This window comes from Hevea brasiliensis, chromosome 18 (assembly GCF_030052815.1).
Source record: "Hevea brasiliensis isolate MT/VB/25A 57/8 chromosome 18, ASM3005281v1, whole genome shotgun sequence".
NCBI lineage: Eukaryota > Viridiplantae > Streptophyta > Magnoliopsida > Malpighiales > Euphorbiaceae > Hevea > Hevea brasiliensis.
The window spans coordinates 37,746,234-37,763,664 of NC_079510.1; the positions used below are offsets into that span (position 1 = coordinate 37,746,234).

At 26.6% G+C, this 17,431-nt stretch overlaps 1 protein-coding gene across 1 annotated transcript; it reads right to left on the reverse strand.

The window, feature by feature from the left end:
• Positions 1-12,011: 12,011 nt before the first annotated feature.
• LOC110667506 (hypothetical protein At1g04090) lies at positions 12,012-14,281 on the reverse strand. Its single transcript, XM_021828372.2, has 3 exons — positions 14,186-14,281; positions 13,872-14,003; positions 12,012-13,766 (listed from the first exon to the last, which is right to left on the reverse strand). Exons 2-3 carry the CDS (start codon positions 13,966-13,968, stop codon positions 12,160-12,162), a joined length of 1,704 nt encoding a protein of 567 aa, XP_021684064.2. The 5' UTR covers positions 13,969-14,003; positions 14,186-14,281; the 3' UTR covers positions 12,012-12,159.
• Between the last annotated feature and the right edge of the window lie 3,150 nt (positions 14,282-17,431).

The following is a 17,431-nucleotide window of genomic DNA, read 5'->3' on the forward strand; positions in this document are numbered from 1 at the left end:
AAGTGGCGAAAAGCCGGGACTAATGGCGTGATTAATATAGAGAGGTGGGGTCTGCGCTAATGGTAATGGTATCGTAATTTCAGCTGTTGCTTTGGTCTTCGTTTGTTGGTAGTTTTAAACCGTTAATCAAGCCCTAACATGGAATTTCTACCTTGCACTGCTGCTTCTTAAGTCAATCTTGCTGACTATGTGCTTAATTGTGTTCTCATCCTTATATTTTTCATTTTTCTTTGTACCCACTTCATTTAATTTTGACATTTATGTACCTTGTTTTTTTCAATTATATTAGCCCTGGAGAACTTTTTAATTATTGCATTAATTACTTAGTGGAGGAGTCGAAATTTTTGGTTGGAGGGTAAAAATTTTATCTTTTTGTATTTATAAAATATTTTATAAAAAATATATATATTAGATAAAAAAAATAATTATATATTTATTTTATAAAATTATCTTTAATTGTATATTAGATACAAATATTAGTAATTACCAATCAATTAAAATATATAAGTAATATATTTGTATTAAAAATGAATTTTTTTACTTTACATTATAATTAAGCAATTGCTAAATCTAATAATCTCATTGAAGTTATTTTTTCAATAAATAATTAAATAATTATAAGATAAAATTTTTGGTAATCTTATATCAAATTTTATATTGATCAGGCGAAAAAGTTCCAATGGAGTATTGAATAGAATTTATTGGGGGTATCAAGAAAAAAAAAAAAAAATATATATATATATATATATATATATATATATATATATATATATATATATATATATATATAATCTTAATAAAAACAAAGAAAACTTAAAAAATTTCGGTGGGGTAATTGTCCCCACTAGTGGAGCTTTTTGTAGTTATTTGAGGTGAATGTGTAAAATAATAAGTGTGATGATTACAAAAAAAATAAATAAATAAATTTAAAAATGTAAACTATATAAATTGGAGGATTAGCCTAATTACATTCTTTGACCACCTTTCGTTGGTTGAGGGCTGATTTTACGGTGAAGGGAAATGAGTACATGTTATATCTTTACTTCCTACAATTTTTTTATTTGAATTTAATTTATCGTAAGTTTAAAATAAAAAATAAGTATTATTATTTATGTATTGAATGCATGACAAATTGAATTTAGACAAAACTTTTTTTTTATTTCTTTTAGCTATTAAAGTGTACCTTTTTCTTGTTCATATTATATATTTAGTTCAATTTTTTTTTTCATTGCAAAATGTCAAATCAATACTTTAATCCACAAAATATTTAAGAAAAATAGGGAGCATATATATATATATATTATGAATTTATTTTAAAGGGGAAACTTAATATTTTATCCCATTGCCAAGTATTCTTTTTTCAAAGAAAAACCATCCATTTATAAGTTTTCAAAATCTTAATTCCACTCTAATGTTGCATATAAATTGCCATAAAACCATATTTTTCTTTCTTTTTTTTTTCTTCTCTTTCCTGTGCTGTGATCAAAAGGGCCTGCTTAATTTAATTGTTCAAAGATCTTTCTTTGCGGCTGCTTATAATATATTTAGTGTGTGATAATTATGTCTAATATGGCTTGTACTTAAGATTCGATGTTTCCTTCTACAATTTGAGACCAAAAACAAACTCTCTCTGATATTAATTGAATATTAGTTCATGTTTGTACAAATTAAGTTAAAGAAATGGCCAAATCCTCTTTGGATTTTACCATTTTCTTAGAAGAAAAATGATGGCCATTGTTGATTTCTGTCTAAGATTATACAGAAATTCAGTTGCCTTTTGTTGACTTGCCAAGGATTTGTAGCAGCTGGAACTTGGAGATCACATGATTGGAGGAAAAGAAAAAAAAAATTAAACCAGAAAATTCAACATATTAATTGAACATGGTTTCCCAAAGAAATTAAGAAAAAAAAAATAGCGAAGAAATCATGAAAAGAACATTCTGAACAGCAATCGCCGACTGGCCTTCCTCTTTAATTTCCACTGACTGCGGAAACAAGCCTTGACTTGGAATTTCTTGACAATTTCTCTAGTTAATTTACCATAATTTTCAAATTCTAATGGCCTTTTACACATGATATATGCAACAATCCAAGCAAGTTGGTTATTCCACCAAAAACATATTTATTTATAATAAATCAATGGCCAAAGAATTTTGTTTGATATAAACACATAAAATTAATTTAAAATTGTGACAAATGGATTTCTATCATCATTACTTTTTTCATTTATGGTTAGAAATATTATTAGATCAAATTACATGTATTTTTTAGTAGGTACGATGGAAGATTTACTTGAAGGAAGGACTTAATTATGGCATTTTTAGTGAGAAAATCTTCTAAATTTTGGCTAATTTTTTTTACCAAAATATGGGTTAGATTTTATGGGACCACATTTGCCTAACTCAGTGACAATTTGTCAAGATGGCAATATTTGGTCAAATACATACGAGAGTGAAACTGTGAGTGGTATAGAGAGAGCAAAGTGTGAGAGATTGAGAGAAAATTAGGTATCTCTATTAAGTGTGGTATTGAAAATTAGACAGTACAAGTGGAGCTCCATATTAAGGGTGCTTGTGCGAGTTATTTGAGTGCAAAGGAGATTTTGAGTTTTGAGTTATTTGGTTGATATTGAGATAGTGGTGGTGAGAAGAGTCTGAAACGTATGGATGGATGTAAAAGAACAGTGTAATGGGAGAAGTGTTCTCCTAACCAACGTGAAACGCATACATTTTTTAATATTTTATTATAAATCATTTGGACTGTTCATGTGAACCCTGTTTACATGGAAGGCAATATGTGTTCAGACTGGATGATTCATCCTGATGACTCTCTTTCTTTTGGCAATCATAATTTTGATGACCCCTCAAGATTTATGTGGTCTGCTTCGCCATGATATTTGTAATGCTTCTTACTCGAGATTGTGTCCTGACTCGAGCCAGCAAATTATTAACGCTTCGGACCAAACCAGAGACTAACAGTGATATTATCCTTCATAAGCGTATCACATTCGAATTGTCCACTTCCACCAGCACTTGTTTGATTTGCTTGTCCAAAGCCAACTGCAGGCACGAAAAAAAACCCACAGCTCCGCTAAGGATTGAGCAGTCACCAATATCCACCTGTCCAGGGACCTGTATGAGATCGAATAACACCACCTGCAGAAGCACTTCTCGTATTGCCAATTAAAGAGCCATCAGAATTTAACTTGCACCAACTATATGTACGAGGACTCCATCCTATCCAAGACCATGACCTGTTGCACACTATGCTACCCTTCAACGCCAAATCTTTAGCAGAGAGACCTCTTTGGCAAAGGAAATAACAGTCAAAAGGCCTGTTGAAACAACATCAAAGCATTTCTCCCTTCCATAAAAACCAACAAGTGATTGCAAAGATCACGCTCCATGCCCCATCCATCAACCTGAAGATCATTCTCAACCACGAATCAATATCCATTGAAAAAAAAAAAGAGAGAGAGAGAGGAAGCAAATTCCGTTGGAAGCAGATTAATCCAAACATTCCTGGCTATGACACAGTCACGCAGAACATGGAGCAATGTCTCTCAGCAGAAACGAGAATGCACGGCCAGAGGCAGCAATCACCCAATACGTGAAGCACGTACATATGTGCATAAACATGCAAAAATGATCTAAAGAAAGGCTTTAATAAATTTGATTCATCTCTGAATGACAGCTTGAGCTTCCATATGGCAACTCAAACCGCATAATCATTATGCAGTAATCAGTATATATATCGATGGATCCCTCCTTAAATATTACTTCATCCTCCATCTCTTAATTATTTCCTACTCTTACAGCTCAGTTTTGGCTTGCCGCATATATGGCACAAATCATCAATCATGTGGTGCCAGACTTAAACATCGATCAATTGGAATGTTATTGTTTGCTTATTTCATATGCATCATGTTTATTTATGGAATAGCTATTCATGTAGGATTTGTCTGAATCGCCTAAGTTGTTAAACTCTTTTAACTATTCCTCGTTTGGTTCAAAATTATCTATTTCCCACGAAGTGTACTTCCTGAGAGCAGAGGCGGAGCCAAAAAATTAGATTAGTAGGTTAAAAAATTTTAATTTTCAATATATAATAATTATAGAATAAAAAAGAAAAACAATTTCCTAAAATAATACTCTCGTTATAATTTTAAATTTATAATTGTCCCTTATATAAAAATATTACCGTAAGTAATTTTAAAAAAATTGATTAATCTTATAGTTCTCTTCACAAAGAAATACATAGAGTTGATATGATCATTAGTGTCATCATCACCTATTAACATTATAGTAAATAATTATAACTTGTATTAGAAAGATGAATGATAGACTTTAATGTTTAAATTTAATAGCATTATATCTAAAAAAAAGCTCTAAAAAGATAATAATAATAATAATAATAATAATAATAATAATAATAATAATAATAATAATAATAATAATAAATTTTTGTAAAATAATATACCTTAACATATTAAATTTTTTTAATCATAATTAAAATTTAAAATAAATTAATCGGCTATAAATAAGAAATTAATATAAAAAAATAAATTTTAATAATTCAAGCATTTTATAATTATTATAATACATTAAAAATACTAAAATGATGATTAAACATTAAAAATAGTTCTCTCCTTATATCTATGCTATTAGAAAATGAAATATGTGGTTATAAAATATCCAAATTTAAGTTATATATATATAAAGTTGAGTGGGTCAATTAACCCCACCCAATAAGAAGTGCCTCTGCCCTTGCCTGGAAATCACTTGTAGGAAATTTATTTCCTATAATATATTATTTAAATGTGTTTAATTTATATGTTAAATTTTTAGAAAGTAAAATATATTAGTGAGAATTGACAGTGAAAATAATATAAATATCTTTATTTTAAATAAAATATAAAATTTGAGTAAGGAACGTATTAGTCCATAAGGTACGTATTCTAATAGAGAGAGAGAGGGGAGAGAGAAGGAAGCAATCATTTTCCATCCTTAATTGCCCTGTTTATAGGACAAAGTGATAGGAAAAAGTGATAAGAATATATTTTTTTGCATATTATAAAGACTATTCCTTATGAGATATATTCCTAAGCTGAAGTGGGTATATATTTTATATGATTATTTTATATGGTATCACTCTCTATTGAACCTTCTTTTTATAAAAGTTAAAATAAGTTGTTTATTTATGTGTCTTGTTTAATTTGAATTCTACTAGTTTTCCTTTCTCTTATTTTGACATGAAAAAAATTGAATAGATTAGCTTAATTTTATACTACTGAATTTTTATTTTTTATATATTGATAAAAAATTTCTAGATTCACCACTGATGCACTAATCATGATTAGTAACGTTTTGTAATAAGAGTATAACTTAAAGGGTTTTACTGTTTAATTCTTAGCTAGTGCCTTAAGACCAAGGGCACTCGTTAGAAAACAAATCCATTGATATAATGTCATGTATATATCACTATGTAAACGGGTAGGTCATATGTCACATCGTTGACAATGTTAAAAACTTTTTTTAGTAGGAAATTGGGAGAATGGGGAACTTTTTTTAGTAGGAAATTGGGAGAATTGGAGACTTAATTTGATTCTGTCAGCTGAGTTATATGCTTTTAACTACTAAATAAAGCCAAAATAGACTAAAAGCTCCTTAAAGAGACTAAAACTATAATGATATTCTCAACTTTAAGTGGATGCCATGTAATTTTGGAGGCCAACTAGATTTTGGCCAGCTACTTTGATGCTCAAGTCAAAAAATTATGGGTTGAGAATGGGAGAATATATGAGAGAATAACTCAGTAATGATTTAGACAGTATTCACATGCATGATCCCTAGTTGTTTCTGATATTTATAGGCTTTAGGAAAAATAGTCGTTGCCTCATTTATAGAGACAATCTTGGGTTGACATCCCGAGATTGTCTCTTAATAATCTAGGTTGATCTTTACTCAATGCTATTATTGCTCGATATAGGTTATGCTCAGCTTGTTTCCCAAGTGATAACATTGCTCCTTCTCTTGTTGTTGTTCGGCTTGGGCCTAGTCAAACTATCTTTTTGTTCGGTTTGATCCTACTTAGTTTAGGTGGTTGATCGGCCTCTGGCTCGGCTTTGACTCTCTGAACGAGCATTTGACTCTTTGACTGTCACATTAGATATTTTATTCCAAGTGCTGACTATTTGACTCAATTTTGAGTGAGCAATATCATATACCAATGAAAATTATCATTCATATGGCATCAACTTGAGTAAGATAAGTGAATTGTAACTTATTTTCAATTAAGCAATGCTACGTGCAGATAATTAATATTTGTATTTTTATATTATATGGATGTACAGCTGACAATATGAAATTAGAGGGTAAATTATATAAATGATATCTTAATTTAGAAGTATGTAACAGTTAGATATCTAAATTTTAAGGACTATTTGGCATTATTGTTGAAATTGCTATTAAGAAAATTATTTTTTTAAATATACTGATTAGAAAGTATTAAAAAATAATTTAAAATTAAATTTAATAAGTTTTAGTTATAAAAATACTAAAATAATAAAAGAGTTTTTTTTAACTATTTTTTTAATCGCATTTAAAATAATACTTTTATTCAAAAAAGCAGTTTGACTCTTCAATCTCAATACTCAACATGCATTAATTTATAATATAAAATCTTTAATCTTTAATTCAAGTAACATAAAACCCCTTATAACTTTCAGTTGTCGATTTCTAGGTTATTTATATTAATGTGTTGTTTATAAAATTAATAAACAATATTTTCATATATTGGTAGTTTTAATTAAATAAATTATGGGGTTGTTGAAGGATCTATATATACAAATTGAATTATTAGAATTGTGAGTAGAGAAATAATAATTAAATTTTTTTTAACAAGTGTCAAATTAATAAAAAAAAATATAATTTTTTAACTTAATTATTATCACATTAATAAAAATAATTCAAAAATTAATTACTGAAAATCATAAATAATTTTATATTACACAAGGCACCCTTAATTAGATGTCCTCACGTCACACGTGTCTCTTTATGTCGATATAATGATTTGAATAATATAAAAATATATGAAAATTCGGATATTCTTTGAGTAAAATATTTTATGAAATTACTCAAATTTGGATTAATTAACTTGGTTACTTAAACTCATCTAAAAAAAATAAAAACTCCGTCATTTTATTAAATTCCTAATCAATAAGTATCGCCGCCGCCGCCGCCGGGGACGCCAAGGTCCGAATTCAATTCTTACATTGCTCATATATATATATATTTTTTAACTTTTGCCCAAATAGACGGTCACGTTTTCGAATGTCCTGTCCTATCTTTTCAAAATTTCAATTTCACGAGCTGACAAAGCTGAAAAATATCATACAAAAATTAAGAATTTTCTAAAGGGAGATGGTCTTGATCCACATTAAATGTGATCAATAAGAATAATAAGAATATTTTATATATAAAAATTAAATTAATTAATTAAAATAATTTTTATATTATTTTTATAAAAAATATAGAGATTTAAAATATAAATTTTAAATCATGTATGTTATATTTATTATAACTATAAATTTAAATATAAATTACAAGCTTCATTTGCTCTCTCTCCCCACTTTTCTTTAATCACACAATAATTTTCTTTGTTTTTTTTTTTCAATTAAGTTTATACATTTAAAAACAAAAACATAATTATGAAAATTAAAAAATATTTAAAATTAAAAATAAATAATATATTTTTATTTAAACGTGTCAACTAATATTAAACAAATACATTATATATAATAAATGATCAATCTGAGTTTAATTTTATTGAATTTATTAAATTAAATTAATAATATAAATTAATTAAATTGATTCGATTAATATATATGATAATAAATAATTAACCAATATTATAAGTTTAAATGAATTCAATTGAATCAATTGAAAAAAAATTCATTTCATGTAGATAAATTATATATTTTTACTCATTTGACTTAATTAAAAACTATATATATTCAATTGATTCATTTAAATGATAATTGTCATAATTGACCCAAATATATATAATTAATATGATATTACAAATAATTAATTAATTCAATTAACTCAATTAAAAATTAAAATATATGATCAATGTGACGTATTATATACTCGGTTGATTCAATTAACTAAAATATATATTTAATTGAAGAATTTAAATAGTAATTATTATAACTAACTCAAAATATATATGATCAATGTGATATTATACATAATCAATTGGTTTAATTTACTCAATAAAGACTTAATTGACTAAAATATATAATCAATATGATATGTTACATAATAATTAATTCAATTAACTCAATTAAACACACAATTGATTAAAATATTTGATTAATGTGGCATGCTATATACTCAAATTGATTTAACCGATTTAAATATATATTCAATTGAATCAATTAAATTATAATTTTGGTAATTGACTCAAATATATATGATCAATGTGAAATTTTATAAAATTAATTAACTTAATTAAAGATTCAATTGACTAAAATGTATGATTAATGTGATATGTTATGTACCCAAATTAATTCGGTTGAGTTAAATATATATTCAATTAAATCAATTAAATTATAATTTTCACAATTGACTCAAATATATATAATCAATATGGCATTGCACATAACCAATTAATTTAATAGACTCAATTCAAAACTCAATTAATTAAAATATATGATCAATTTGATATGTTAAATGCTCAAATTGATTTAATTGACTCAAATATATATTCAATTCAAGCAATTAACTAATAATTTTTATAAATGACTCAAATATATATGATCAATATAACATATCACATATTCAATTAATTTGATTGATTAAAATATATATTCAATAAATTTCATATAAATTCACCCTATTCACTCAAACCAAACAAAAATATAAATTCACCCGTTACCATCTAATTCAATTTTTTTTTATCATATATCAAATTTAAATTAATTTTAAATTGAATAATAAATAAATAATTTCATTTAAATTTAAATGTTTTTGTGACAATGTTAGTGAATATTGGCTGAAACATTGTGACAGTAACATATATGGGAAAAAAGCTAACAAAATCCCCATTTGAAAAAGAACAAAGATGTAATCACAAAGATTCCCAAATAATAATAATTATTATTTTGTTCAAGAGTGCTTGCACACACTAGGCTAAGAATTTTATTATTATTATTATTATTATTATTATTATTATTTAAAAAAAAAATCATAGCCCACATAAAATTGGTGATCAACTAAGTGTCATTCAAACAAATCATTCCAGAAAGTCGCTTAAAAGACACGAAGTTATTAAAGCCTAAAATAAACATGGAAAAATTCAATTTGACAAACAAAGGGAACACAAAAACTAACTAAAAGAAAGCCATAAATTTAAAATTTAAAGCACAATTAGTCACACATTCCATAAAATCCTATAAGGGACAAAATTTAAAGATATTAAGATAGTGTTTGGCTTAATGAATTTCATAAAATTTTATAAAATTTATTTATAAATATAAAATTTAAATATTTTATTTAAATGAAAAATATATTTAAAATTCTTAATAATCAATTTCATTAAATTTATTATAATTAAATAAAATTTCATCAAAATTGATACAAATTATAAATAAATTTTAAACTTAAAATTATATATATTTCAAGTGATAAAATTATCTTTTTATTATATATTATTTTATTTATTTTAAATATAAAATTTATTTTATTTAAAATGAATTATATATTTAATATAAAATATATTAAATAAAAAAATTTATTTATAAATAAAGTTTACTAAAATAAATTTTATCATTAAATTAAACCAAACATGGTTCAAAAGTTTATGACCTAAAAGACCAAAAAAATTCCTACCCTTAACAAGAATTCCCAGCAACCTTAATCTAGCATCATACTCATCCCAGTTAACGTCCTTCCCATCAATCCGATATTCACTGCCTCAGGAGCTCGTAATGGTGCGAGTGAAGTGGAGCTCCGACCCATTACTCAAGAGGTAGACCAACCGCACAAAAGCGCCCCGCGACCTTTCTCCGACATATTTAAATTAATTAGCACGTGACAGATCATATTAGTTATATATTTATTTAAATTAATATTAATTAAATAATTTATAAAAAAAATTATAAATAATATAAATTATTAGTTAACGTATAATTTATTAATAAATGATTTAAGTATATTAATGATTGATTTATAATTTATTTTAACGAATTAATCATATTATGTTTAGTAAGCAATGAAAACTAAGCTGACGTAGCCATTTGGAAGTTATGTATGAAGTGCTGTTTCATTCATGTAAATGGAACATTAGTTTCGTGTTAGAACCACCGGATAAGTATTTGCGTTAGATTATAAGCTGCTCAGATTAGTTTATAAGTTTTAATGTCAAACAGATGCTTTTACAATATTTTTCATGTTAAATATATGATTATATTACAATTAATAAAACAAATAAATAATTTTATGGTAATAGCATGAACATGGATTAGTATATATGTAATTAAATCAAGTAAAAAAAAATTATGGATCTTTTTAGGCCTTTTTTTTAATGTTTTATCTATATATTTTTTTTTAAAATTTATGTTGTAAAATTATAATTATTACTATTATTAAAGGAATTACAAGAGAACAAAAATTCATAACAAGGAATGAAAAGCACAAAAAATGATTTTTGTTAACGTGGTTTTTAAAATACAAAATTTTCAATTTTGAAAAATAACAGGCCTCATATGTATTTTCAAAAAAAAAAAAAACACGTTATATAGAGATCCAATTTACTGTGAGGACCAGTGAAAGCCCAACAAAAGTACAAGCCCAATATTTATTTGGATAAATTATTATTTAAGTCTTAAAATTGATAATTAAATAGCTCTATTTTTATATTTTTAAAATCATATTAATTAATATTTAAAATTTCATTTCACTAACATTTTAATTCATCTATTCAATTTTTAAAACTTCTTTTTATTGTTAAATCAAGAAAAAAATCTAAAATATTATGAAATATATATATTCACATTTCCTGGCATACAAGATGAGGATAGGGGAGGCTATTTGATCAGCCGATAGCTGGTGAGTGACAACAGTTTTTATTATCTGATGGTTAATAGCCGATTATAGTTTATTTATATTAAAATTATATTTAATTAATACTTTATTTTATCATTTTATTTATTTTATTATTAAAATAAATATATAATTATTAATTTATTATATTATATTACTTATTTTATTAATAATAATATATCATTATTAATTTGATATGTTATATTATTCATTTTAATATTGAAATAAATAAATAATAATTAAATAATCTAAAAATGTAATTATAAATAATTCATTAATTGTTATTAACAAAGAAAAATTTTATAATTTTAAATTCTTAGATTTTATTTTAGGTCATTAATAAAATAAAAAAAAAGTTTTAAAAATGTTACAATATGCCTGTGGCAACGTGATTATATTGAAAAATGTAAAAGAAATGAACCACGGTGTCAATAATATTATTTGGAGTTAATAATTTGAATTACTTTTTAAAAATAGAATTAAGGTTATTTTTGAAAAAAAAATAAAAAAAAATAATACAATTATTCATTTGAAATGCAGTATATATTACTTTTTTTTATTTATAAAATATATTACTTTAATTATTTGAATGTCTTATCAGCTAGTTATCAACCGTCTCCAACGACGACTGAATCAAATACTCCTATGAAGTTGCTGCTGATATTAATAAAACAGCACTTATTCTTCCAATATCCCATGAATTTCTAGTTAAATAGGGAAAACAAAATAATTTTTTTTCTACACTACAACTTTGCAAGAAATATCACAAGTGTATCAACGAGAAAAAGATTTTCAACATTAATTCAAGTCCGTTTGATCCTTAAACATGTTGCTGCAAATTAAAAGAATTAAAGGTTTTTTTTTTGGATACAAGAAGAATCAATATTAATTAGATTTTGTGTCAACAAATTTTATTAAATGTAAATTATATACTTTTTTTTTTTTTAATTTTCATGGTAGGAAATTTGTGTACATATGGAATTGGTTAGCTTGTGAAAGCTTTTTGGTGCGAGTCAGAAAATTCAAAATTTTACTAAGATTTGCAATTTCTCTTTCACTTCTTCACTGTTTTTTTTTTTCGTATGTTCAATTCTTCTTTTTTATTTCTCTCTTTTGCATTCTGATTTCCAACTTCATCTCCATCCCAGTTAGGTTTCATTTTGGGACCTACAGGCCCTTCTTCCCCAAAAACTTCTTTTGGTATGCATTTGAAACACTTGATAATTGCTTCCACTTTCTTGCAATAACTAATTTTAGGCCCCCATTTCCCGGAGAAGTTGAGCCATGGTGATGGTTCTTTTATATTCATGCCCAAATCATCAGCGGCAACCACCAAGAATCTTGCTCCAGTATCTAAGAACATGCAACTCTTGGCAGTGAGGTCGCTAGATCGTATCCCACCACACCCTTGTAAAATTTGGCCAGGCTTAGAGTACATGGCGTGGCCGTGCAATGATGCGTAGGCCACAACTTTGTTACCGTTATAATACTCAAGCTCCGAGGCATTGAGCCAATACCCCTTACTGTGTTGGGAAAAGTAGACACTCCACAGCTCTCCATTGAAATTGCTTACCCTCAACGTCACATGCTCCCAGTCACCTACATGTTCTCCATTTCTTCTTAGTGAAAGTTTTTTGATCTTGCAACAATCAATTGTAGCAGGACCATTGAAAGGGAAAAAAACCCACACAGCTATGTCTGTGAAGGTTCCTCCAAGCATTGGTTTGATATGCAAGTAGACCTTTGCTTCTTGTAATTCTCCTTTCTTGATTCTCTCTTCGACACTTTTCTCCTTAGGAAGGTCCAGCCAGTAGGCACCATCATCTGGGTTTTTTGAACCACCTTGGGGAAGGTTCGAGCCCGGAGCTTCAATTGGGCGCCGTTTGGAGCCTTTTTTATCATATAGCATTGCGCCGTTGTTGAAGTACCAAGTCACAGAAGAAGGAAGGTACTCTTCACGGGGATGGAGATATATAAGGGGAGAATATTCTTGAAAAATTGCCTCAATTTGGTCTCCTTCAGGCATACAAGACAAAATGGAGGCGACATTCTTCAAGCAAGCCAAAGAAGTGGGGTAAACGTTGCGACATTGGGCCATAAATGTACCCACACAGACACCCGTGGCTTTAGTTCGCCTGTTGCTGGGCCTGAGACTGAAAACATTGAATACTTTTGCAGGTCTTCTCTTGGCTGGTCCCCAGATCCAGGAGTCTGTCTCACATTGGTCTGTAAGGTCTGATCGGACGCAGCGGGTTTTTTCCAGCGAAGGCTCTTGGCTGGAGTTGGTGACAACAATACCCACGGCTTTGTAGCCAACAGGAGCCATGGGTAACCAGAAGTAGCCAAACCCATCTTGCTTTATCTTCAAAGACTCGCTGCTCCAAAGAAGAGCGTAACTGGTTGGCTTCTTCAAGGCTCTATCGGCTTTATGATCTTCTGTAGTGTCTTTCCCTACAAGAACCCACCCATTAAGCGGCCTGTTGTTGGGTTGGGTGTAGCTACCGAGCATGAAGAAGCCTTCTGGGATTTCAGAAGGATCAAAGAAAGAAGCACCGAGGTTTTGTGGCCCACCTTCATAAGTGGCCCAAACTTTGTTGAAAGATGAGATCTGGCGTACTTCCAATCCACCCAGATCAATGGTTCCACTTGCAAACCCCTTACCTATATATTATTATTATTATTAATTGCAGAAAGTGTTGGAAAATGAAATGATGACAGAGAGAAATTAACAAGAAAGAAAAATTTGAGGGTATGTCACGTAGGTACCTTGTTGTGCCCAAGTTGGCAATGGAGAGGGAAGCTTGAAGGAAGTATCAATTATGCTATTATTTGGATTCTTGGAGGAAGAAATACGGTTTCCCATTGCTGATCAGAGGTTCAAATAAAACTTGAAAACAGCTGCGAAGTGAACAGAGCTTGGTTAATTAATTATAGTACAACCTAAAATGTGAAAACTGATGTGAATAAAAGGATTTCTTAGTTATTTAGGTGTAATAAAAAGAATATAAAATAGAAATAAAGCATGCATGGATTAATTACAGAAATAAAACTTTTTTTTTTTATGGTGCAGTAGTCAATACTTGACGAAAAAATTAAGAGAGCTTGGCTGTTTTGAGCTGCTGCATGTCACTGCCAAATTCATGGAGTTGCCAAGGAAATGAAGAAGATTTAAGCTGTGGAAGAGAGATAGAGAGAGAGAGAATCACCTTTGCCTTTGGCTTAATCAATTCTTGCCTTTGAAAGTAATAAAAGAATGGATACTCCTTGCTTTTAAAAAATTAAGGAATAAATATATTCTTTACTTGTTATATTGCGTATTTATTTGAATTTTTTTGATCATGTGCATGAAAAAAAAAATTTTTAAAAAACATTTATTATACAATAACAAAGTTTTCTTTTTTGTCAAATTGAATGGAACTATTAAAATTTTATTAGTATACATATCATTTGTTTCATTAGCCTATGCCTAATTTCAATAGAACAAATGAACAATGAACTCTCATAAATTTTGAAATAGAAGAATATTTGAAGTGATAACATACATCCATATGCTCCCAGAAAGTTCTTTAATTATTAAGTCCTCCACCTATTATATCATATTTTAAAGAAGAAATTTTTATATAGGGTTAATGAATTTCCTAACAAGAAATGAAAATTAAAAAAAAAAATTATGTTTTATTAATGTGATTTTTAAAATACAAAATTTTCAATTTTCCAACCACAACAATAATATTAAACATTCCTTTTATATGACATAACTTAATTTGATTCAATAACTGAAGTCATATAACTCACCTAATAAACTTATGCTCGAGTCTCTATTCTTTTAATCCCGCTTTATATGGGAGAGGTCCAATTTATTTTAAGGACTAGTAAGAGCTCAACAGATGAACAAGCTCAATATTTATTTAGATAAATTATTATTTAATCATTGAGATTTTAACAACTTTATTCCTGCAAAGATCTTCGCCAACAGTGCTGCAGGGTACAAGGAAGCAAGATACAAGGCTGTTTGGGAGGATGGAAAACTGAAAGGGAACAAAAATAATGAATAAAATTTAAAGGAAAGAAATTAATTAAATTTGATTTATCTAGAAATTAGAACAAAATATAATCTAATATATGTAAAAGAATTTAAATTTTTTAATTAAAAAAATCATTTTAAAAGAAAGGCCTTTTGGTTAAATTAGTTTTTTTTTAATGTATATTGTAAATTTTTTGTACTCTCGTTATATTCGTAATTTGATATTTTTATATTTTATTTTTATTAATTTTTTATATGATATATTATTATAATATATTAATTATTATAATAATATAATATTTTTTTATTTTTCATGATATATATGTTATATATGCACTTATCATTTCTAGATTAAGTTAATAAAAATAAAAGTATATCAATAGAAATAAGAAATTGTAAAGGTGAAATTTATAATGAAAATTTTATTATTATAATATAATTTTATAATTTTAAGTGTTTTATAAATATATAAATTTAATTATTTATTATTTTATTAGTTCATAAGTGTTGAATTTATCAAAATTAACTAGTTTTTATAATTTTATATTTTTTATAAACCATACATAATTAATGTGAAAAATTTAAATTTTTTTCAATACTATTTAAGAGTTTATACATAATAGTAAAATAAATTCAATTTGATATAATTTCATATAATATTAATTTTTTAATTTCTAGTTATTTTTAATTTTATTTTTTAATTTTGTTTGACGAAATTAATTATACACGTCCATATTAATAAGTATAACATTATTAATTTTTATTTGATATATAAAATTTAACATAATTTTATATTTTTTTATGATATGGAGAAAAATTTTAAAAATAAGATTGAAAAATATATTAATACTAATAAATAATTTATAAATAATAAATTAATAATTAACAAATCAATACTAATAGAATAAAAAATACTTATATTAATATATTATTATTTTAATTGAAATAATTATAATAAAAAATGTATAAACAATTATTTGGTTTACAATAAAATATTTATCAAACTAATTTATAATATATTTTTAAATTAAAATTTTTTTATAATTATTTTTCTAAAAGTAAACGTAAAATTTTAATAAAAGAAAGTGTTGAATCCAAATAAATAAAAATTCTATTAAATAATGTAATGTTTATATTCGTATGAAAATTGTAACGTCCCAAGAATTTCAAGCTCTGAATAGCACTATTTTCGGTATGTGAATAATATTATTCAAAGCTAGCTCGAAGACTAAAAATGAGATAAAAATTAATTAAGATAAGCATAATAAAAACCGAAGTGACCATCGAGTTATAGACTTAATCGGTATTATTGAAAAAGATGGACTATAACCGATGAAGGGCATTTTAATCAATTCACTTGAAGAGTTGACTTTTGACTGAAATATCAATTAAATTAAGTGAGATTGATGTATTAGAATGGAACTTAATTAACTAAAAGGAGTATAAAATAATTAGAATATTATAATTAGAATTAGAATTTAATAATTAGAATTAGATTTATAATTATATTTATTTAGATAATTATGTAACAAATAAGACAAACATATTAATTAAAGGGACAACTCACTAATACACTTCATCACCACCATCATTTCATCTTCATCATCTTCTTCTTCCATTCCCTTTTACCGTCCCACTCTCTCTTTCTTTTCCTCCATTAGAGCTTCATCTTCCAAGTTTTAAACACATAAATTTCTCCATAATTTTTATAGGAAATTAAGAGAAAACCTTGTATCAAGCCTTGATTTGAAGAAAGTAAGCAATAATTCTAAGAAATTTGGAAGATTAGTGAAGAAGAATTGTTGACCAATTAAGATAAGTTATGATTTAAGCTTAGTTATGAATTAATGGAATTTAAGGTTGATTGTGGAGATTTCTATGAATATTGATTGAAATTATGGATGCTATTGAAGGAAGGGATTTCGGATTGGGGGACAACAAGAAGGAGAATCAAGGTTTTGGTGAATTGAAGGTTGATTGAGGTTGATTAGGACTTGTAATCAAGGTTAGTGCTAAGAAATTTCATGAATTTTGAAAGTTATGACTAATTAAGTTAGGATTTTTATACAATTAGGGTTTTTATTGTATAAAGCCTATTTAATGCTATTATGTTTATATTATAATTACTTGATGTGTATTTGTTGAGAAACATTAATGATATGGTGAAGAAATTAAATGGATTGGTATTGTGCATTAAGTGTGAATCTAGATAGCTTGAGTCTAGTGGGATTAAATGTTTATGACTTGAGCTATATAATTCCAATTGATGTGACACCAAAGGCAAATTAAAGATAAGACAATA